Raw genomic sequence first — 24,640 nt, forward strand, 5'->3', positions numbered from 1 at the left:
CTTAGCTTCAGCTATTTTTTGCGAATTGTTGTGATCCACCCATAAAAAAAATGTAATGTACTGTAATGTAATAATAATGTGCCTTCAGACCATGTCCTGGGACTGATGCCACATTTAATGCCACATATAGTTGTGTCCTTAGAGCTAGGTTGGGTACAAACAGTGGAAAGAAAGGGCTTATAAGAGTTACTAAGATCATGTATGCACATACTTGATGTCAGTAACTCTTCTAAGCTCTTTCTTAGGCAGCTTCCTGCCCACTCCTGTAGCCTTTTCACTCCGCCAAGTGGTTTTCTCCCAGCTGAGCTCACTTCTGCTATTGAAGCTTGGCTAAGGAGAAGAATATCTGGGGGACAGGGCAAAACAACAGGGAGATAAACTGTGAGCAGTGGATTTAGCATATATCCCCACACTGTGGGCCCATTTTGCATTAGAAATCACACACACTCACACTCTATAAGTGATTGGGGCAGAACCAGGTCTGCTGCCATCATGTGTTGTTCAAGCCAGAATTATGGAGGCATGTGCTTGGGCATGGCTGGACCAAAGAGATGCAATCTTAAACAATGGAATGTTTAGATCTCACCATTTCTTACATATACATTCATTCAAATGACCAACTCGTGGCCCAGTCCCATGAGCCTCCGGCTGCTCATTGATGCAGAGCAAGGTTGGCTACAAAGATATTAATCCTTTCAGAAAGTGGCCTGCTCACAGAGGTTTTAGTGTTCAAGTCAGGTGTTTTTTAAAAAAATAGTTTTAGACCTTACAGAAGACTAAGAAAAAGTCAAAAACAGACAGGAGGCAACTTGAATTGCATTTTAGGCATCTATAATATAATTAATAGTGTTCTGCTTAATAAAATCCAGTCATCATGACTTGACTAACACCAGTAAAAAGGTGGCAACTTTTCTCCTTCTCCTTAAACACTTATTAAAAAAGACAAATATCTATTTGGTGAAGGACAGATGATTTTAGCATTCAGAAAGAAAATAAAGTGCTAAGTGGGAAGATACGCTCTTGCAGCAACAGTTTGGATTCCAAGGACAAAACCAAGGCTCTGATCTGGACGTCGTTATGAAACTCTAGTGCCTGTTATTTTGGCCTAGGCCCAGATCTTTAAAATGCTTTGATTTCCTTCTTTTTATCCATTAGTCAGCTTCCCAACATGTCTTCTTCCTGCAGACCTTTGCTGTATTATCTTAGAGACTGAGCCTGTTTTGTACTACCGCTTACACCTCTTCATGTTTGTCTTTGGGGTGTCGCAAACATTAGCTTTCCTTCAAATTGACATTAAAATGCTCAGTTCCCTCTGTGCTGTGTGTGTGTGTGTGTGTGCGTGTGTGTGTGTGTGCGCGCGCGTGTATTAAATCTCACAGAACAAGTTCCATTTCCACAAAAAGTATAGATGAAAACAGTCAGTGTGCCTCAGGATGTGTAGAGCTTCCTTTCTGTGACATAAACTGCAGTCCTATGCTCATTTACCTGGGAGTAATTCCCACTGAATTTAATAGAGCTTGCTTCTGAATAGACATATATAGGATTGTGTTTTTAACCTTCTCTTGGACTGTATGCTGAAAAAGGCTGTCTACTTTGTCTTCTACCTTTTAGCCATATACCAAAAAAGCCACTGTATCATTTAACAGGTGTGATGCTAGCGCTGAATTTAGTAGTATCTGGTCTGAGTTTCTGAAACTCTTTGAATTGTAAATCTCTCTACTTCTGTTTACTGCTTGCCTCATCTTCATTCCTCTCCTGTTCCGTTCCACTCTTCTCTCCCTTTTTCTGTCATATTTGCTGAATGTTAAATGGGTTAAGGGTATGGGAGGGGAAGGGGGGAAGGAATGTTCCAATGGTGGCTATGGTTGAGGAAGTGCTTTTTTATTGTCATTGCATAAACAAAAATGTCATGCTGATTTTTAAAAGAAATTAGGAAGTTCAATTTAGTACAACATTCCAAAACAGTATTATCAACTTTGGTGTTGGAACAGAGACAGTGAACTCTGGGAATCCCCGCTCTGTGTTATGCGTAATTTTTGAAAGCAAGTACCTTTCACTAGGGCCCCTCTAACAAAGACAAATAGACAGCAATGGAAAGTTGAGGGATGGAATGCCAATGAGTAGAAAGGCCATGATCTTTATGGGGTAGCTCCTAATCTATGGTCATTATGCTTATTTGCATTCCATGTCTCAAGTTCTCCTTGTTGTTTTTAGTACATTTTGTATCCCACCTTTCTTCCACCACAGAACTCCTTATGGTATAGATAGATGGAGTTCCCAGGCAGTCTCCTATCCAGAACTGACCAGACACAGACCTCTTAGCTTCAGCAAGCTAAGCGCATTATTATAGCAAGTCCAGCATTATGTGTTCTCAGATCATGTCCTGGCACCATTCTCTGTTGTTGCTGATCATCTTACCATTTTGACCATTGGCTATTCTATGGTACTGCCCTACTTCTGATAGAAATGGATGGATTGATACTAGATAATTAATTAGCTCTTGGGCCAAAGTATTTGGCTCAAGGCTTTTCACTGGCTTTTGGAATGAAAGGGGGGCAAAAATGCCCCCTGAAGATTGGAGTAATTTTCAGGAGCTTGGTGAATACTAACAATTCTTGATCAGGATGGCTTGTCATTACCTATAAGGCGGACAAGGGTTTTATCTTTTTTTGACAGAAAAATCCTTTGCCATTGCTTCAAATAGGGGCAGGGCAGAGCAGCCCAGTGGCATTCCTTTCTTTTTTTGTAGGGATTGCCCCACTGGGAACAAAGCTGCATCATGATGTAGTGTTATTTCCAAGGATGTTCTGGCGGGCAGGGGTGGGGACTAGATAGATTAATGTACTCTTGATTAATGAAAAATGTCCTAGCAAACTTGTAAATGTAATGCAAATGTATTTCTAGCCTATAATATGCTTCCTCTCCTACAGTATTCAGAAACTAATAATCAGTACACATTTGTCATATCATCTGATCATAATACCTGGTATCATCATTAAGCAGCTGCACAAACATTTAGTTACTAAAGGAATAACAAATACTGCTCCCCGGAGTCTGTGGTTTTCTTTTTCCTAGTAGTTGGCTTTCAGTTAAGAAAAAAGATTTTACTACTTTGTTTACTAAATGCCCTGAGTCTCACAGTTGGTTTTCCTTAGGGAAGATTCCAGAACTGAGTGAAAGAAAAGTTGTGGCCTTGGCCATTAGATCATGTAAGATCTAAAGCTGCCCAGCCACAAGCATCTTGCACTGTTGCAGCTGGTTTGCCAGGCAAAGCTGAAAGCCAAGATCTATTTTATTTTATTTATTTTATTTTATTTATTACATTTATATCCCGCCTTTTTTCCTCCTTAAGGAACCAAAGGCGGCGTACATAACCCTCCTCCTCCTCCATGTTATCCTCACAACAACAACCCTGTGAGGTGGGTTGGAGTGAGAGTCTGTGACTGGCCCGAAGTCACCCAGTGAGCTTTCATGGCCGAGTGGGGACTAGAACCCGGATCTCCCGACTCCCAATCCAACGCTCTAGCCACTACACCACACTGGCTCCCTTTGCTGACTACAGCTAGGTCTGTTTGGAGGAGAAAAGACACCATAGGCAGGTTTGCTCCATAAAATCCCAGTGCCACTGAAAGATTGCTGTTGTGGATGGAATGGTTTAAATTAGACATGAAGACCCTTGTCATAGGGAGGTTCACGATGTCAAGTGGAACAACTCTTCAGGTCTCCCTGGGGATAACATTTCATAGAATCATAGAATAGTAGGGTTGGAAGGGGCCTACAAGGCCATCGAGTCCAATCCCCTGCTCAATGCAGGAATCCAAGTCAGAGCATCCCTGACAGATGGCTGTCCAGCCTTGTCTTGAATGCCTCCAGTGTGGGAGAGCCCACTACCTCCCTAGGTAACTGGTCCCATTGTTGTATTGCTCTAACTGTCAGGAAGTTTTTCCTGATGTTCAGCTGGAATCTCGCTTCCTGTAACTTGAGCCCATTATCTCGAGAAGAGATCCTGGCCTTTCTCTCTGTGACAACCTTTCAAATACTTGAAGAGCGCTATCATATCTCCCCTCAGTCTTCTCTTCTCAAGGCTAAACATGCCCAGTTCTTTCAGTCTGTCTTCATAGGGCTTTGTTTCCAGTCCCCTGATCATCTTTGTTGCCCTCCTCTGAACTCTCTCCAGCTTGTCTGCATCCTTCTTAGAGTGCAGTGCCCAAAACTGGACACAGTACTCCAGATGAGGCCTAACCAGTGCTGAGTAAAGGGGAACTAGTACTTCCTGGGATTTGGAAGCTATGCTTCTGTTAATGCAGCCCCAAATAGCATTTGCCTTTTTTGCAGCCACATCACATTGTTGGCTCATATTCAGCTTGTGATCGACAACAATTCCAAGATCCTTCTTGCTTGTAGTGTTGTTGAGCCACGTATCCCCCATCTTGTAACTGTGCATTTGGTTTCTTTTTCCTAGGTGCAGAACTTGGCATTTATCCCTATTAAATGTCATTCTGTTGTTTTCTGCCCTGCGCTCCAGTCTATCAAGATCACTTTGAATTTCGTTACTAAATAGACAGCATTTTGTTTACCACAAGAGTGACATTTTAAATGTTAAAGTAGAGGATGTAGAAGAAACTGATCCATTTTTCTTCCACCTTTTAAATACTATGTATTTTATTGGTTTATTACAGGAGAATGTGTGTTGTGACATAGGTATACCCCTCCATCTCTCCATCCCTCCTGCCATGCTCCTCGAATAATGTTTTAATAATGAATAACCAGTATCACTTCTGGTTGGCACATGCATTCCTGGAGCATGGGGGCGGGGGGGGGGGAGAGACTAGATCAGCCTTCACCTAACCTGGTGTTCTCCAGTTGTCTTGGGCCAACTCCCACCAGCCCCAACTAGCATGGCCAGTGATCAGGAATGCTGGGAATTGTGGTCCAAAACATCTGGAGGATGCCACATTGGAGAATGCTGGTCTAGAGTCTGTCAGTTAGCCTTGTAAGGGTTATCTGTTCTCCAAAACAACTTAAAAAGGGATCTCAGATGTCTGAAATGGTGCTGTCGCTATCTTGCAGAGCCTGCCACTTCATTGAGCCACATATTGATGAAAGAGGAATTATCAGATTTCCACACTTCCAAGATTTTCTGTTTTGCCACTAATGCTCTTCTGGACATTTGTAAATATTATTGTCCAGATGAGACACGTGCTGACAAATAGCAAGTGTCAGGCTATTTGAGAAAACAGCTTGATCACTCTGTAGGTGAAATACAAGTCATGTCTGCATCTACTTCTCCCTCTGGTCTGATGTAGCAGAAAGCAAGAAGAGGGACTCAGAGTTCTTCATACCCCAAAAAGATGAAACAGTGTAACAAGGAACAGCCAAGCCGTATACAGAATCTAGCACAGTGCTTGCACTAGCGACCATTACAGCCTGCCATTTGGATAGTATCGCTTGGTTGCATGCTGACATGGAGCTGATGCACAACCAACCCACAGTGCAGATAATGCGGATCAGTCATACACTAGTGGAGAGCTGATGTACAGCTGGGCTACAGGCTTATGGCCTGCGGGGGGGGGGGGGGTTTGCTTTCATGGTGCAAATGGGGGGGGGGGGCTTTTACTGCTCTACCATTGCTTCAGGAAGGTTTTGTTTCCCAGTTCCGCTCTCTCATCCCTTTTTTCTGTCCTCCTCTTTTGTGTTTTCCTGTGTTTTCTTCTTCTACTCTTTTTTCCTTCCTCTTTGCCCCCACTTGTTTTTGCCTTCACTTTCTCTCCCTCAGCACAGCACACCTTCCTGCTTTGCCCTCTCAGGAAGGTTCCCCTTGTGCTTAAAGAACCATGGTAGAAAAAGCTGTGTCTTTTTCAGCAGGTGACACTTTATTTACATCGTTTTAACCCCCTCCTTGACGTGAATCTCTTGCCTCCCCCCCACCCCCAGTTGCCATTTATTCTACTGCACCCCATTGTTTTTTTGTCCCTCCAGCTCTCCATCACCATCCATCATGGGTTATTTAAAAAACAAACTATTTGGCATGTTTATGTAGGGCAAGGGCTAGCCAGTAGATCTCATCTTATTACACTTTCAAATAACAGCAGGTAGACCATGCTTTAATCTTAAACGTATTAAGAAGCCACATCTTGACTGAGCAAGGTGTTTTGTCACCAGCCCATGTCACTCCTTTGAATAGCGAACTCAGCTGCTAAGTGTTGACAGGATGGTAGCCAAAATGAGGCAACTAGGAAACAAAAGGGAGGTATCAGCAATGCATGGAAGAATTCCAGGGTTTACAGAATTACAAAAAAAAAATCTTTGTGTGTGGGGGGGGAAGCAGGGGGGCAACCCCCCCACAAAACCCCCGCAAACTAGCACATTGAGAACTCAGCATGCGCAGTACCCACAGAATATTGAAGGTGGGGGTGGTAGAGAAGGCAAATGGAATGGAATAGAGTATTCCAGAAAAGGGCATGGCTGGCTGGAATACCACGTTGCAACATTTTGTTGCCAGACCCACTTGCTCAGTCTAATGCCAAATTCCATCCTTGTTTGTTTTCACAAACTCCTATTTCGTGCTAAAAGCAGACATTGAAGACATGATCCATGTGTCAAACAGTAGCTGAACTAATCTTAATAATTGGCAAGACACCTTTTTGTCAGCCAGAAGGTAACACCTTCAGCTGTCACAATGTATGTTCTGTCTAAGGCTCCCTCACTTGTGTAAACCTGTCAGTCAGTCACATTTAAATTACAAAAGCAAGAGACTCCCCCATTCTTTCTATAATGCCTGTCACAATATTTGGATCTTTTCTGAATGCCATGACTCCTAGTAGTGTGTAAAGCTGGGAATCTCAGCTCTAATAACCACATTCCTGGATTCATAGAAACCTTGTGTTTCATTTTTAATAGGGTTGAGCCTTTGCATTAAAGAGAGAAGGTTGAAAATGTTACCTAAGTGAACCGGAAGCCTGCAAATAGGTCACAGGATTCTAACCAAGAAGTTTGGTTTTCAAATAATCAAGTCCAGCCAGCCAGCCAGCCAGCCAGCCTTCCTTCCTTCCTTCCTTCCTTTTTTTTTTGGGGGGGGGGTGAGTTTGGTTTTTATTTGCACACCGTGTTTGTAATATCTTAGGTACATCTCAGGATCTCCAGTGCAAGAATGCTCCACCCTAATATTGGGGCTTGCTTGGCCATACCCCTAATTCTTTATCATTTTGCGGACAGGTGTTTGTGGCCTGCCATGGCCTGTTGCAGTTGGCTCAGCTTCTCTACAGTGCCTACTTCAAGAGCAGCCTGACGACCATCGAGAAACGCTTTGGCCTCTCCAGTTTGTCCTCTGGCTTTATCTCCAGTTTACATGAGGTAGGTAACTCCATCAGGCATGCTCATTCAAGATGTGGCTGGAGGCAGTAGTCTTCTGACCTCATTTTCTGTATTTCCCTGAACCTGTCAGGTATCCATGGTTACACAGCCATTGTTGATTAAGTAGTGGATGTGGGCCCAGGCTGGGGTATGTATGTATGTATATATTTATTTATTTATGGCACTTATATACCACTGAATGTAATAAAATCCCTCAACAGTTCACAATAAATAGTAAAATACATTTAAATATAACATTAAAAACACTTCTAACTACAGTAAAAAACAATTCAAGGAGCAGTAAAATGGAGTGGCATGGTTAATTTACTTACAGCCCAGGGAAAGCCTGGGTGAACAAGTGTGTTTTGAGGAAGCATTTAAAAGAAGTCACATTTTCTGCCTTGTGCACTGCACAAGGTAGGGTTTTCCAGAGGGTGAGTGCCATTGCAGAGAAGGCCTGCCATTGGGATACTTCTTAGCGACCTTCCGTTCATTTTGGAGTAACCAATAAAGCTTCCTCTGATGATCTCACAGGTCGCCAGGGTATGTTTAAGGGAACGCAGTCTGCTAGGTATCCTAGACCCAAGTTTTTAGGGCTTTGTATGACAATACCATAACCGTGTATATGGCTTGGTAGCTAATTGGCAGCCAGTGCAATTCTTTTAACACAGGTATTATGTGAGCATAGTTAGGTGTCCCAGTGAGCACTCTAGCTACAGCATTCTGTACTAGCTGCAGCTTCTGAACCACACAAAAGGGCAGCCCCACATAGAACGCATTGCAGTAATCTAATCATGAGTTTACCAGTGCATTGATCACCGTGGCTAGGCTATCCCTGTCCAGGAATGGGTGTAGTTGGTGTACCAACTGAAATTGGTAATGGGTGCTCTAGGCCACTGAGGTTACCTGGGCGCCAGTGACAAAGATGGCTCCAGCAGCACCCCCAAACTACGGATCAGCTCCTTCAGAGGGAGTGCAACCCCATCCAGAGCAGGCAAACACCCCAATTCCCAGACCTGGGAACTGCCAACTCATAGAGTCTCTGGTTTATCAGGATTCAGCTTCACTTTATTGGCCCTCCTCCAGGCCATAACTGCATCCAGGCACCTGTTCAGAACATGCACAGCCTCTCCCAATTCAGATGTCACATAGAAATAGAGCTGGGTGTTGTCAGCATACTGATGACAACTTGCTCCAAATCTCCTGATGACCACTCCCAACAGCTTCATATAGATATTAAATAACATTAGGAACAGGATGGTGCCCTGTGGCACCCCACAGCTCAGCTGCCATGGGGCTGAGGTACAGTCATCCAATGCTATTCTCTGGAACCAACCCTGCAAGTATGAGCTGAACCACTGTAGAACAGTGCCTCCAACTCATGGAGGCGGCCTAGGAGGATACCATGGTCAATGGCATCAAAAGCCGCTGAGAGGTCAAGAAGAAGTAGCAGGGTCCCATTCTTCTTGTCCCTCTCCCTATTCTATGAGAGAGAAACAGTGGCTAGCTTTATGATATAGAAGAACACTAGTATCATAACACTATATCCTATATTGTGAGGTTTTGCCCCCTTTATATGTTTGTATCTATGCCATAAAGTAGCATTTCCCCAACCTGTTGCCCTCCAGATGTTTTGGTTGCAACTCCCATCAGCTCCTGATTATTGGCCATGGTGACTGAGGCTGATGGCAGTTGTCGTTGAAAACGTCTGGAAGAGCACCCATTAGGGAAGGCTGCAAGCAATGCCACAGTCAATAGAGCAAGCATGCCCTTGACAGCCAACAAGAACCATACAAGATGTTATGCTAAATGTGCAACTGCTGCCAAATCAGCCATCATGGGGTTGTACCCAATGTTAGTCCTACTTAAAGTAGACCCATTGTAATGAATAGGACTTAAGTTAGACTAACGTTGGATACAACCCATCGGTTTAGCTCCCCGCCCCTCCGTAGCATTTAGTAGCACTTCACAACAGTCTGCGTTTCCTTGCTCCACATCATTGGCTCTTCCTGCTGGTGGAGGAGTGTGTGTGTGTGTGTGTCTGTCTGTGTGCAACATTGTGACATCATATGCAAGTAAGTTCTACTGAACATTATGGAGGGGGAGCCAAAAGCATGGTTGTTGTTTTTGTCCTGCATTTAGTCAAGTGCATTTAGTCCCTGAGGAACTGTGCAAATGTTGCCTACAGAAGAGCATGTGGCTATGTATTATTTATGTGTTTGAAGTATTTTTATCCCAATCCTCAGCCAAAAAGGCTCCTGCAATGTATGGGCAGTTTTATCCCCCACATTGTACAGGCAGCTCTGTGTGGGCTCAGAAACGGGATGGTAGTTAAAATTCCTGATACCCACTTAGGCCTAATTTATACTGCTATGGTCCATGGGGTCATGAAGAGTCGGACACAACTTAACGACTGAATAACAACAAAATGTGAGTTGGAGAGAGGCAATTTTAAGAAAAGCAATATGTGGATACTGCTTTGGAGGGGCACTTATGGACAATTCTTCCTGTAACAAGAATCTGCAGCTAGGATTCTTCCGGAGCAGGGGACAGTGGAAAAGAATAGTTTTTGGGTCCTGTGGCCTCCTGTTGTCTAACTGTTCCCCTGAGAAAGAGGAGAGTCAAGCCTACCTTTCTGTGCCTCACTGCACATGGACTCCTGTTACACCCATGGATTTAATAGATACACACATTCCGCCAGGCCCTCAGAAGTGTTGCCGCATCTAATGTGTAATGCTCTATTACACATTAATGCTATATTTAAAAGAAGGTGCAACCCCCCAATTTGTTATGGAGGTGTGAGTCAGACCATTACAGCATCCCCTGCATCTTCCAAGGCTTAAGACTGGAGCTTAACACATGTTGATAGTCTTTATTATAGTAGTGCCTTTTGTAGTACCCCCATAATTAAGCTTCTGTCAGTGTTTCCCATGAGAAATCCCTCTTCCTCGGGGAATGTAGTCATCATCTCTCTGGGTTGGAAGCTAGCCAGTTTTGCTGCCTGGCTGGTGATTTTGCTCTGCTTCGTTGGAGCCCCATTTTGGAGTTCCAAAGACCCTCCAACTCCAGTTGTTTCCAGTTCCCTTTCTCAAATATCTTCTATAGCAGCCTTTCCCAACCTGGTGCCCTCCAGATGTTTTGGACTACCACTCCCAGAATTCCTGACCACTGGCCATGCTGGGTGGGGCTAATGGGAATAGTAGCCCAAAACATCTGGAGGACACCAGGTTGGGGAAGGCTGTTCTGTAGCCTGTGTTTTCCCTGGGCAGAATTCTCTATATTGCATCCCCCCCCCCCCGAGAAGGCTACCACCACCACCACCCATTTCCTCATCACTAAGCTCGGTAGCTTAAGGTCTATTTAGAAAGTCTCAAATACATTACACACTATGCATCCTCCTTACGGAGGGAGCACCTTCAGCCAGGTTGAAAAGCTGCTCTCAGCGGCTCTGCATCCCTTCATCTCTTCCAGAACATCCAAGCACAGGGTCCTCTCCCTGAAACACAGACAAGGTGGAAGAGTTGGGCAGTTTTAGAGGCAAGAGTACAAAAGCAGATGTGTTCTGAAGCAGGCGTGCCCTGTCCAATTTCAATAACCTGCATAGGGCCAGTGAAAGCCAGTGTTACAGTTGAGACCTGTCTACCAGTTTGGAGACTATGGAAACCTAGTCAGCAAGATGTAAACAGGATGTCCAAAGGGACTGGATGTCCTGTCCACCAGGGCCTATTCCTGTTTCAAATACACTAGAACATGGAAAACCATATTTTCACCAGCGTAGCTGTGAATAGAATCCCCCTGCCCCCCAATCTACCCACCCACCAATGGTAGGCTGTTGCTGACAGTGGATTTCCCCATGTGGTCTTGTTTTGCAGTAGCTGCTGCTGTAATAACATTCTGGCTTCACTCAAGCGGTGTTCAAGTTGGAACTTGGCCCCTCATGACTCAGAACCAGGACAGCTTTGATTTTAAGCCTGATTTTTTTGGCAAAGCACCTGGAGTCTGGCAAGAGGTGCTATCACATTCGAGGAGGGGAAAACATGAATGAGAGGTGTTTTAATTAGCAAGGCCACTGCTTCCTTTGTACAGGGCATGCTATCAGCATGTTAATAGCACATGCACCACACTTTGGAGGAAACATAAAATGTTTGGGGGGCATGTTGAAGTAAGTATGTGCCTTGGGTCCTGGCATAAACATAAAGGGGAGCAGAATCAGCGTCCAAGGGCCAGTGTTGTCATCCGGGTGAGCAGTGTTGTCTCACATAGCTCCTCAGGGAAAAGGATTTGCCAAAGCCTCACATTAACGGAGACCAGAAGAGCAGTTAAACTACATTAGCGCAACTGTCCATCTGTTTACATTTGCTTCCCACTCTGTTCCCTAAGGGCTGTTCTAGAGAGAGAATTCCCAGCGGTTCCCAGTTGCCTGTCTCCAGCCCCAACCACTTCCAGATATGTTTCTGTTGCTTTGACTGCAGTGCAGTCAGGCTCATTGATCTGGATTCTCTAGGGTCAACTCTGGAGCCATTTTATAAGGAGCTATTGTAGAATCTACTTTTGAGACCTCTAACACTGAGGTGGATTATTTTGGAGCTGGAGGGGCCACAGCTTTGCCTGAAGAAGGTTCAGTCCTTGGCACCACCAGGTAAGGTTGGGAAAGAACCCTGTCTGAAACCCTGGAGAGCTGCTGCCAGCCAGTCTCCTTGTTGTGATGATGTGGTGCTACTACCTCAAGCTGAGGCAGTTGTGTGAGGTGAGCCTGATTTTTAGCATGCCCCTGCAAACTCCTGGCTCCCTCTGATTGATAGGAAAGGCAGTGTTGTGGCTTCCCAGTGTGGGTGGCTTGCTTGTGTGAAGGTGATGAAAATGGACTTATATAGTGCAATCTTAAATCTGTGCACTCAGAAGTGAATCAGGAACAAGGGAAGCTGCCTTCTACTTCATGGGGTTATTTAGTAATGATGTCTCCTGTTAGAAAGCCAGTTAGCAGAGAAAAAGCAGAAGGAAAAATAGAATGAGCATTTACCAGTCCCACGTGCACACAAGGCTTCACTGAAGAAGACCACACTCTTCTTCAGTGAAGGAAAGAAAACAGTTTTACTCACAAATATTCTTGCATATGCAATGCAGGTAGAGAGTCGAGTTTCAAAAGACTTTGTTCAGTCCACTTTGTGTTTTGTTCCCCTGCAGGAGCAAGAGAGCAAAATGCATGTGCTCCCAGCAGTGGTGAAAGGTCAGAGAGAGAGAAAGAGAGAGAGAGAGAGAGAGAGAAGGGAGGGGGAGAGAAAAGGGAGGAACAAAAGGAAGAAACCACAGGAAACCACACTGTAGGCTATAGAGATCCTAAAGCTAGCTGTGGTGTAAATTCCCATGAATTACCTAACTGCGACACTTGCAGATGGGGTTGCAATATTCCCAACACTACTGAGTCAGACCGTTTGGTCCATCTAGCCCAGTACTGTTGGCACTGACCAGCAGTGGCTCTTCAGGGTTTCAGGCAGGAGTCTTTTCCAGCCTTGCGTAAGGATGCCGGGGATTGAACCTAGGACCTTCTGCAGGCAAAGTATGTGCTCTGCCACTGAGCTATGGCCCCATTCAGCTTCCATTCTACTCCATGGATTGCAGCCTTAATGTGTCACAACTGACATCTGCCTTCTACCAGGATGTGGCTTTTACATAGTGATGGTTCTGTCCTTTCAAAATGGAAGACTCTGTGTCTGCCTTTCCAAACATGGCTGCCGGAACATCTCTAACAAACAGTAGAAAACTTCTAATGTGAACGTGTCAGAAAGTCATCAAACAAACTCTGATGCCCTGAAATGCTCTAACAAAGGCCTGAAGCGTATTGCCCTATTCACAGTGGGGAACACAGGAACTTCGTAAGTACTTTTTATGCAAAAAAGATGTATTTTACTTGGGAAGCCTCTTCTTCATAGTGTCTGCTTTGTGGTGTCCTCCTCTGGGCATTTCACTGTGGTAATCTTCATTCCAACCCAGACATAGTTACCTTTGCCATCCTGTCCAATTACATTTGCTTTTCCTTCAAGGCATTTTTCTTATTTTTTATATGGGCTCCCCTGCCTGACTCTTTCTGGGATTATAAAGTTTTTCTCATTTATTTCTTAGAGCGATTCCAAAAGCCACAAAACCAGACAGGGGAGGGAGCCCGTGTAAATATATAAGAAAGGAAACTTGGGCACAATTAGCGTAGCTTAAAATGTGACGTTTGTCTTAGAGTCTGAACCAAGGCAGTGTAATTGTAACTTTATGTAACCCACACAATTATGTCTAATAACTACATCTCATGCAATATGTAGAGGTTTTGAGACAACGAACAGGGGAATTGGTTCATGCCAAACCTTTAAATCTACACAGATTCTAACATCTCAGACTCTTTAACAGACACCAAGAGAAATATGATTTGAATCACATGTCCACATGCTTGCACAATACTGACCATTCAAGAATGTTCAATTTAAATGTATTTTGAATGTGTTGAAATATGAATGGGGCAAATCCTTACTTGCTGTAAGAGAGCATCCTCAAATGAACTGCATTGGCCTGCATTATTCGGAAGTGTATTTGGCATACAAGCATGCTAGATCCTTTCACGATTTTAATATTTGTTTTGAGCCATTATTTGTACATGGAGGTTGAAGAAAATCTATCCTGGGGTCTGGAATGGGGAGGCAGTCTGGGTGGCAAAATATTCCAGGCTTGATAACAAGGGGATCAGGGGCCAAATCTAAGATTTCACTTCTGATGATTTTGTGAAAACTGTATTTAAAATGAAGTTTGCAGTTCCAGAGAGGTTGCTGGAGTGGACATTTAAACAAAAGAACCTGATTGCATTCAGCTACAGGGCCACACAGTTGTTCTATCACTAATATTTTATGTTTCATGTTCCACAAAATGAAATAACTTTAGGATTTCTGGTCTCTTCCATTTCTACAAGAAACTAATGCTAATGGGGAATTTTTCCCCTATTGTAAATATTTCTGGGTGTCATCCTTGCAACTTTGTCTACTGTGTCTGATGCTCTCATTTTCTGTTAACACATAAAGTCCATCATTAATAATTTCTCTGGAGCATTTTAAAGACAGGAGGTGAAACTTGGGGGGAAAATGTCTTTGATTACGGGAATGGATACCCTTGGATGATAGAACATCACACTATGACTGATTTGGTTTTCCCCATCTTTTTGTTAGTGGCTTGTCCTGACTCCCATGCACAGCTTAAGCACTTTTCAATAATGGGCAAATTGTGGGCTCTTAATTCTAACCTTTGGAAACTTTCCTATCTGTATCATGAGTTTAAAAGAATCATGCCACCTTGCTTGATTTTTGGTTTTTAATGAACATAGCGCTTGGTTTCACCCAGGGGAGAGTTAACATCATAAGAGCCCTGCTGGATCAGACCAAAGGCTTATCTAGTCCAGTATTCTGTTCCCACAGTGGCTAACCACATGCAGCAATGGGAAGCCCACAAGCTCAACACATGCATGTTTACCTCTTGAATGCTACAGTTTTCAAGCAGTGATTTGCATACGTGAATGTGTCTTCACAGATCTGATTATTTGATCACAGATAGAACTTTCAGATCACCTCAAACTCAGTGCTTTTCCCTGGAATCCTAGTTCGCACATTGTGCTGTGAATCATCAAATGCTGAGTAATCTGGTGGTATGTGAAGTGGCCCTTACTCTTTGCAATAATCTGTCCTCACTTATCATCCAGTTAATATTTCCCTCACTCTTTCTAAATGCTCCAATGTGTATCTTTCTCTTTCTTCCATTCTGTATTTTGACTCTTGACTTCACTTCAAGCCCTCAATTGATCTTGGGTGGAGGAGGATGCTGAGAAGTTATTGACTTAGCACAGAAGACAAAACTCTCCCTTTATACACAGTGCCTTGTGAGCTATTCCTGTTTTTCATCATCCTGATTATTTGCCATAGCCTGAAGAGGCCTCGCTATCCAGGCCAAGCAAAACAAGCAAAGATCTTGGATCGTAGGGGACCAAGCTACACATCCCCAGCTCTGCCATGACCATCCCATATAACAGCCTCCCCCAACATGGTGCCCTCCAGATGTTTTGGACTACATCTTCCATAACCCCTGGCCCATGTTGGCAGGGGCTGATGAGAGATGTAGTCCAAAACATCTGGAGGGCACCCCATTGGGGGAGACCGCCAAATAAGAGTGTTCTAGTCTCCAGCAAGAATGTGGGAGATCTCTTGTGGCTTGTTGGCCCCCAAGCCAAATTCAGCCATAGCACTCTGCTTAAATGAAAAGGGAGAGGGAAGACATTTTGCAGCTACAATGGTGCTGGTCTCAGATGTGTGGGTGAGTGTCTATCATACTGGGAAAGAGTGTGAGCCGCTGCTGAGTTTTCATACATTTGCTTTTCTTTTCTTTCTTTTTTTAAAAAAGGTACTAAGCACAGCATATACACAATGTAGGTAAGAGCTTGTCCAGACTGAACTAAACTACAAAGTAAATGCAGAGACATAGAGCTTCAACCTTGTCCTGTGTGGTCACTAGAGTGGCCATTTCTGAATTGCCAATTATTTATTTTATTTATTTATTACATTTCTATACCGCCCCACAGCCAAAGCTCTCTGGGAGGTTTACAGAAGTTAAAACATTAAGGGAGCAATCCTATGGGGACAGGTGGCTGCCTTCAAACTCAGAGGCGACTGCCTATCCAATGCACGGTGGGTGGATCGTCTTATCCATACTCCAGCCACCCTGTATTTGTGGCTAGATGGCCGATTTCGGCTGTCTAGCTGCGGGGCATCGGAGTGCGGGGTGGGGAGGCTGGACGACACGTAGGAAGTGTCATACCGGCATTTCCGCACTCCCCGCCCCTGGGAATGCCCCCTTTTGTCCTGTTCCACGCTACTCTTACGAGCATGGGGACAATCTGTGCTGCCTATGAGGTGGCAGGGGAGGGGGTGGGGAGGGGGTTTCTGGAAACCAACCAATCCTGTGGCTGTATAGCCGCTGTCTAGCAGCCATAGGATTGTGCCCTAAAATACAATATACAAAGTTTTAAAGTCATTTACATAAAAGCACACAGACAATGTACAGAAACAACATATAACGAAAACAACTTTGAACTGTCGGTCATAACTAAAGACACATCCAGGACCGATTAAAACTCATCATGTGCTGCCAAATGCCTGGGGAAAGAGATCGGTCTTAACCTAGCACAAAAAAGATAATGATGTTGGCACCAGGCGGACCTCACTGGGGAGCTTGTTCAAGTTTATATATGTTGATTTGTATGTATATGTGCAAATTTAGAAACTATTATTATAATTTAAATAGCAGTGTAGTATATCTCGCCATAGTGACCTGTGTGCCTGCTCAGTCTGCTGTCCAGGTGCTCTTGATGGGGAACTTCAAGGCCTAGTTCTTCCTTCTGATGGCTCTATCTTTAAACTGGACTTAGACCGGGCAGCCCTTCAGACAGAGGATGCCTTCAAAATAGAGGACAGTCCCCTGGCAGCCTTTCAAAGAGAGGACTGTCTTCTGTAAAACAGAACACATGGCCACCCTAGCCACTGGTCACCGACTGGTATCTTCCTCCTTCAGGTTTGTTTTGGCTCTTATTTGTGTACTCTTTATCTCCACAGATCGGCAACGTCGCCCTCATCCTCTTTGTGAGTTACTTTGGCAGTCGTGTTCACCGGCCTAGGATAATTGGCCTGGGAGGCCTGCTGTTGGCCCTGGGGGCCTTCATGCTGACACTTCCCCACTTCCTCTCCGCCCCATATGAATACTCTGCAGCACGCATCAGTACGTAACTTTTCAAAACTCTCCTCTGCCCCAGCCATTCTCCAGAGGCTCGGGGACTTTGCAAAACTACGTTGTGCTCTGTTTGCTTTGATTTTTAACCTGCCTTCAATCTAGGCAGATCCCCAAGGGGGCTTACATTTAAAAAAAATCAAAATATAAATCCACTGGAACTGTTTCTGCCCGTTCCAACACATTGACATATGTGAACTCCTGCTCTTGGCAGTTCTTCATGTTTCTTGTTCGATGTGCTCTCCTGTGAGGGAGGTATGTTATTCTCCCTGGTAAATAAGTCTGAAAATGCAGTTGCACATTAAAGTCGCTTGGCTCTTAGCCACCCTGACTTCCCCATGAGGCATGCTGTCGTCTCTGTGCAATGACTTGCCTGTCATGGGTGTGCCAAGCTCGGACAGTGCCAGGGGAACCTGAGGTAATGCATGTTTTGGTTCATGTCTGGTGTCAATGGATGCCATTCTGTACTGAATTGCTTCTTTGGAATTGTCGGTATCCTCTGACGTCACCCAAATGTGCAGGACTCCTATCTGATGATGGAGCAGTGAAGATAGTGCTCTGCTCAGTATGTGGCTTCCCCCTTGCCCCAAATCCTGTAGTCTAAAAAGGGAAGGGTGGTGCACCCACTAATCGTCATGTAATTGGCTTTGCCTCCAAGCGTTTCCTCCATTTCCTTTCATACCAGGCAGCAATACTATGCCCTGAAAATGGCCCAATAGGCTGGTTGGTACCAGCTGATGTTGGGTGACATTTGTAAATTCAACCTGTCAGTATGTTCTTCACAAAGAAAGATGTGCAGAGGAAGGGCAGGGAGAATTCATCCAGGAAGGGTTGGCAGGTACATATGGCTCCTTCATTACCTTCTAATCATAACAGTATAATCATGTAATAACTCTTTATTTTGCTGTCATGATATTTATCTATAATGTATCCAGAAAGTCAACTGACAAACATTGTTCCCACTTGCCCTCCAAAATGGCTGGCAGGGGGCTTGAAATCAAGGCATCAAAAGTAATTTGCAAGCTCAGGAACAGCATCTGAGTTTCCTGAAACTTACCCCAGAGCTTCTTCTCTACTAGGATTGCATGCAGGGATTTTGTTGTTGTTGTTTAATTCTGCAGCAGTGTCTTCACAGAACCATGCTGGAATTATGTTCATGAAAGAAAACCTACAGAAAATGTCATGTACTTGAAAAGCTATGTGGATTTTGAAGGAAAGATTTAGTGAGTTAAGATCCAGCAGGAGTTTAAAATCCAACTCATGGATCATTCCTTTAGAATCCATATGGACTTTCAGTTCTAGCCTCACATTTTCCACAAGTTGTCCTCCATCAGAATCTCTCCCTTTAGACTGGAATAGGTTCATATACTACTGGCTACAGTGGGCTGTCGCTGGATATGTGTCAGAGGGAAAGACCTTCATCCAAGTGATAATGCCTACAATCTCTAAAAACCTGGATTTAGGTTTACTCATACTTAGAGTAGTCCCACTGAAATCAGTGGGTCTACTGTAAGTGTGACTAAGTCTGGATCCAACCTATGGGAAATAAAGTTAACTGGAAGTTCTAGTTAGTCTAAGCAAAGATTATTGGAAACTGATTGCATATATTCTGACTACATAGATAAGGTTCACTTTATAACAGTGAAGGCAGTAGATACTGCATGTGTTCCTCTGTGTTTGGGGGGATGAATTTTCTCATTTTTATAAAAAGCAAAGAGCTGTGTAATGGTCCATCAGACAGAAATTCAAAATTCACAGCTGAGCAGTAGCTTTATTAGGACAACTGACCAAAATGTCACAAAATAGTGTGCAAGCTTTTGAGTTCTCCAGGACTCTTATCAGGCTAGGTGATACAAAAAGTTTGCCCCCTGACACACTCTTCTAAGTAGATTTGTCTGTTGTTCCAAATTCAGATGACCCCATGTGGAGATTGATTTTTATCTCCACATTTTTAGCCAAAGGCATCTGTTACCCCACCCTGTGCACCAGGGCAGGAAATTCCAAAGCACTCTTATTTTCCAGTGTCTTCCTCCCTGATCTACTTGGCATCTTGTTAGTAAGTGAGAGGAGCCTTGAATAGGAGTGTTGACGTAAACCAAAATGAAGTTTGTTGGTTTGGTATTTCTCTTCTCATTTATCCCAAACTAGTTTCACTTATGAAAATTGTGTTTTGGCATGAGATACATCTCTAATATGGCCTCTGTGGCAATTGAATCTAAAATGAGTTAAGGCCCTTGCATTCTGGAATAACATCCCAAGCTCATGGAATCATGCTGTTGTGCCGAATATGTTCAGGAATGTTTGTGGTGGTGTGTTGTTGTATACAGGAAGTGATGTTCTGTCAACTGAAACCCCTAAATTACCTGGTCAACATTTTTGTTTCAGTTATGTTAATGTTGGATCAAAAATACCACAAACCTACAGGGTCACTCATTAAGTGCTGTGAGTTGATGGAAATATTGGAACAGTTGTGAAAATAAGCAAATAACAAGGTACAAGATGTGTGTGAGAGCTGATCTGTGACACGGATGCTGCGTTGGTTTTGATTTTGCATTGGATGTGGGTTCCTAGCCTCCTTTTGGATATTTAAGTATTGTTTTGTTCACTCACAGAGGAACTGCAAGTACTTTGATAGATTGGAATTGGTTTCATGGTTCTCTCATGAACATCTTGTTCACCACTAAAGCTAATGCGTAATTGAAAGCACATAAGAAGCCTGGACAAACCACTATTATGTCTCCTTCAATAATTATCCAGTTGGCTTTTGTTGTGCAAGGAAAAAAACCCAAATAACAACTCCTAGGTTCCAAATACAATGATACACCTTTGTTCAAAGCCCTTTCTGAACATATCGCATAAGTAAGATGGTAATACCTTGAAAGAAAAAGGTGATGACAGGTGATAATTAAATTGAGGAAGTTTACAGTTCTGGCAAGTCTCCAACATTCCTGAATGAGGGATCAAGGAAGCTTAAGGATGTAGTTTGCTATTCGTGTTTAGCTCAGCCTTGTTAGTGAATTTGTTAGACGTGCAAGTACAATTGCTATTGCCACAAATTCCTGACCTCTGGGAAGTGACTAAGATCCAAAGCACCACACAAGATGTCTTGTGTGTTCATGGGGGCTTTCCAGCTTCCCCCTTCCTACAGCTGCCTCTTTTACCCTTCAAAAAGCCCCCCAAGGTTGGAGGGGGCTCCATGAGGGTCTCCTACTGGAAGGAAAACTCAACCCCTTCCATGTATGTGGGTGGGTGTGGGGCTTCTTTGGATCTCAGCCATGGTTCTGATGCCCACATGTCCGCTATTGTTAAAATGTTATCTGGGCCTTGAATATATGCAGAAACACTAGTAGACTATCTAGCCTTTCCTACCTGTGCTGCTCTCAATTTGCTCACAACGTACCAGGGCTTCCACAGTGAGTCATGGGAAAGACCGAAGTTAGACCTGCAGTGAAAGTGAACTCGCATGGGTAATATACCTGCAAGATGACTCTCAAGTTGGATGTTTTCCCATTTGTACATGTGTTTGATCATTTTCTTTTGCAAGGAAAAATCATGCCAGTAGCAATGAATTTGATGTGATAGTCTAGTGGTCCATGAGTGTTCAGTGTGTTTTTCTAGAATTATTGCATTGTTTCATTCCAGATAACCGGAGCAGCAGCACCAGAACTGAACTCTGCAATAGCCAATTTACCTGTCCAAATGCCACCGTGAACGTCCAGGCAGAGGCCAGCACCATGTGGGGAATAATGGTAGTTGCTCAGCTGTTAGCAGGAATCGGGACAGTCCCCATACAGCCTTTTGGGATCTCCTATGTGGATGATTTTGCTGAGCCAAACAACTCTCCGTTATACATAGGTATGTGCTTTCCCTGGAAAGGTGTGTTACTTTAATCTACTTAAGGGAAGTTCCTTACCCACTGGGTTTGCATTGCCTTAATATCAGTGAGCTTCCGTCAGTCCTAGCATGTTTATGTTAAGTTTTAATCTTTCTTTCTCTTTCCTTTTTTGTGGTCCTGGTAGATATTGGCTTTCCAAAGAGACAAAAAGAGCATTCAGGGCGCAGTTCTTTGCATGTTTAGACAGAAAAATGTCCTACAATTCTCATGGCTAGCTAGGGCATGCTGGAACTTGTAAGATTTTTTTCTATCTAAACATGCATAGAACAGGGCAGATGGTCATACAGACTTGTGGGCACCAAGTACTGTGGATATCTCAATATTTTTTGATAATGAGTGTACCGTCTGTCTTTTTAGAGTTATGAAAAACGAATCTAATTAGCAGATAGCACTTCTTTCTGATGCAGAAGGGGGAAACGTAATAAGCAGGATGATTAGCTAGCTAATGAAACCAGCATGCTCAGTCTTCACTGCACTTGCGTATATTAGAGGACAATGCAATGTAGTAACACTTCACAATCTTGGTCATTGGAATGGCTGTTGTTTGGTCAACTTGTCATGGGAATTGGTCCTCATTCTTCTATTCTCTCCTATTGAATCTGCATGTGTGCAACTGACAAGACAGAATGTCAAGGAACTTGTAATTATGCCATTCCAAATTTTGCCTAGTATATGACCCTCCAAAATTATCCCCTACCCATTCACTTTTCATTTCTATACAAACATAACATAAAATTGTGTGACCAAAGCATTACATTTCCAGTAAGTGCATAATTTTTGTATTTATGCTAATCCCAGAATATCACTGAATTCTATAGTCCTTAACTGTCACTGCATGTCTGCACTGCCCAATTTCATAAGTTTGAAATGAGTAGTAGATAGGACATTGTTACAAATGGATTACTCTAGACTTCCCCTGTGAGGAAAGGTTACAACATCTGGGGCTTTTTAGTTTAGAAAAAAGATGAGTAATGGCGGATGTGATAAAGGTGTATAAAATTATGCATGGTATGGAGAAAGTGAATAGAACTGGGGTTATGCAATGAAGCTAGTGGGAGATTCAGGATAGATAAAGGGAAGCACTTCACACAGCACATATGTAATCTGTGGAATTTGCTACCACAAGATGTAGCAATGGCCACCGACTTGGACAGCTTTAAAGGGGGTTTAGACAAATTCATGGAGAATAAGGCTATCAGTGGCTGCTAATCATGATGGCTATATATTATCTTCTGGGGAGCAGAACTTGGGCCTGTTGTGGGCTGCATATCGGCAGCTGGTTGGCCACTGTGCAAAGAGAATGCTGGACTAGAGCAGTCTGATCCATCACAGCTCTCCATATGGGTTTTTTTTAATTATTTCAACAAGTTTGTTGGAATCTTTTTGAATGGAATGGAACAGCTCCTCTTTAGTAAATAAAATGTGTAACATCTTAGTGCAGCAGCAGTATTAATTATCCGATTTGTTTTAAACACTGTTTATCTCTCTGGTAACAAAACAAGCTTTAGGAACAAAAAGCATTATATCAGAATTGAAGAAACTTAATGCGCACATAAAAAATAATCCCCCCCCTCTCTTTCAGCATTGTTATTTGCCATTGCGGTGTTTGGCCCAGCCTTTGGTTACTTGCTTGGCTCTGCAGCACTGCGGATATTTGTGGACTTTGGGAGGGTTGATATGAGTGAGTATCTGTTCTAGTTTAAGGAAGCCATAGTCTCTTATATGTTCACATGTCAATAGTCTGAGCCCCTTGATATGTCTGAGACATGCAAATAGAGTGACAGCCATGCAGACCATATATGTTACTGGTTCCCTTTTCCACTTGAGGACAGATTCTTGGTATGTTGCAATGTTGCTCAGTTGCTGCGACTTTCTGTGATTCCCCATACCTGAAACAAGAAGCCACATATTCCTTGCTAAAGATAGATGCCCTTAAGCAGCAAAACGCTTGCAGATATATTTGTTAGAATATTATTGCCATCATCAGAAAGTGGTGGTTTAATCGAGCAAGTGGTCGCGCTATTAAGCGCACTGGGTATGGCAGTGTGTAACGGTCATTCAGGTCTCTAGTATGCTTTTGAATGGGGAACATGTACCCAGTATTAGTCCTACCCAAAGCAGACCCATTGAAATACATGGAATGTAAGTTAGTCATGACTAACTTAAATCCCATTCGTCTCAATGGGTCCACTCTAAGTAGGACTAACATTGGATACAGCCCATTAGGGGCATTTGTGCATAACAGTAGGCAAGCAATGCACAAGAGTGATTCAGTTCTACTTGGCCCAGAATGCATATTTGTGTTTGCTGATAAGCATCCTGAACACATGATGCCATAATGCATGAAGATGGAATTATCTGCAGAAATAGAGAGACAGGTTTTCATTATAGTCCTAGCCTCTTTGGAGGCAAAGATCTTCCTGCCATGCTGTTCTGTGGCAGAGCACTGTAGTGAAATGCAGGTGATCTGGCCAGATTTCTTCAGACACGCCATCCTCTCCATCTTTTCTGTTGCCCCCCTTCCCCCGCCATCTATATCACGATACTATTTCTTGCTGCATATCTGTCGTCTGGCCTGGGGTGTTAGACACAGTCAGATTACAATATTAGGTGCTGCTGGATCACAGATTAACTCTATAGTGATGTAGAATTTGGGCTTCGAACATGGCTGCCTTAGGACTGATCACTATTTCTACCTGTTCTCTCCAGTACACACATGAATGTGCAGTGCATGCAATGTTCTTTCTAGCAGCCAGAGACGTTTTCTAAACCATATCTCCATTCTAAAGAACTCCCCTGCATTTTGTCCTGGCAATCTGGGATCACAGAATGGTAGTTATCATCTGGTGCAAGACAACTGAGCTGAGAACAGGAAGGGGCAGTAAGTTTTTTCTCTGGGTAGACAAGCAGTGTTAAGTACCTCCATGTGGTCGCCCCTTGATGATGTCACCAAGTCCTGTGTGGGCTGGTCACGTCCAGGGAAGCTGTGCCATTGTTTTGGCGGGGTGTGGGCTCTCTTCGCCTGCACACTTTTTAATCCTGTAGGGCAGGAAGTCTGGACTGAGGCTGCAAGTGGCTGGAGATGGCTGTTTATTCCTTCCCACCCATTAACAATGGGGAGACACGCTCTCTATGCCAACCCCAGTCAAGTGCTGAGTACTTTGAGCAAGGCCTCCTGCCTGGAGGATGTCCGCTCTCAAAGCAGAATGACTTGGCGTCTCTTCTCTAGGGTCCCTGGGGAGCATCGACTCCAAAAGCCAGCCTCATTAAAACCGTTGCTTCACCAAGATCAGTGGCTGAGCTTGTGCCTGACTGTCAGCCAGCAGAGCTCAGCTCAGCCCAGGAACAATGGGAGAGGAGATTCTTTCCAGGAAGAGGGCAACTAATATTTCCAGCTCCTCTGCCTGCACAGATTGCTGGTTAAGCAGTTTCAGAAGGCACTGGGCGTCTAAAAGGAAAGAGCGCTGAAATAGATTGGTTTCCTTAATTAATGTTGTAATAGTAAAAATGAATTGGGCAGGAACATAGGGAGCTGCCTTAGACTGAGGCAGACCATTGCTCACTCCACACTCTAGCCACGTGTTGCTG

At 43.7% G+C, this 24,640-nt stretch overlaps 1 protein-coding gene across 1 annotated transcript in view; it reads left to right on the top strand.

Moving 5' to 3' along the window:
* SLCO2A1 (solute carrier organic anion transporter family member 2A1) overlaps positions 1–24,640 on the top strand; it is an 81,731-nt gene that overhangs the window by 26,955 nt on the left and 30,136 nt on the right. Inside the window, exons 2-5 of the mRNA XM_084842014.1 lie at positions 7,216–7,353; positions 16,986–17,148; positions 20,800–21,012; positions 22,635–22,733. Coding sequence (XP_084698140.1) covers positions 7,216–7,353; positions 16,986–17,148; positions 20,800–21,012; positions 22,635–22,733 — 613 coding nt within the window. The remainder of the gene's footprint in view (positions 1–7,215; positions 7,354–16,985; positions 17,149–20,799; positions 21,013–22,634; positions 22,734–24,640) is intronic.

This window comes from Heloderma suspectum, chromosome 3 (genome assembly GCF_057233095.1).
Source record: "Heloderma suspectum isolate Gila_16-S chromosome 3, 16-S_ref, whole genome shotgun sequence".
NCBI classification, from domain to species: Eukaryota; Metazoa; Chordata; class Lepidosauria; order Squamata; family Helodermatidae; genus Heloderma; species Heloderma suspectum.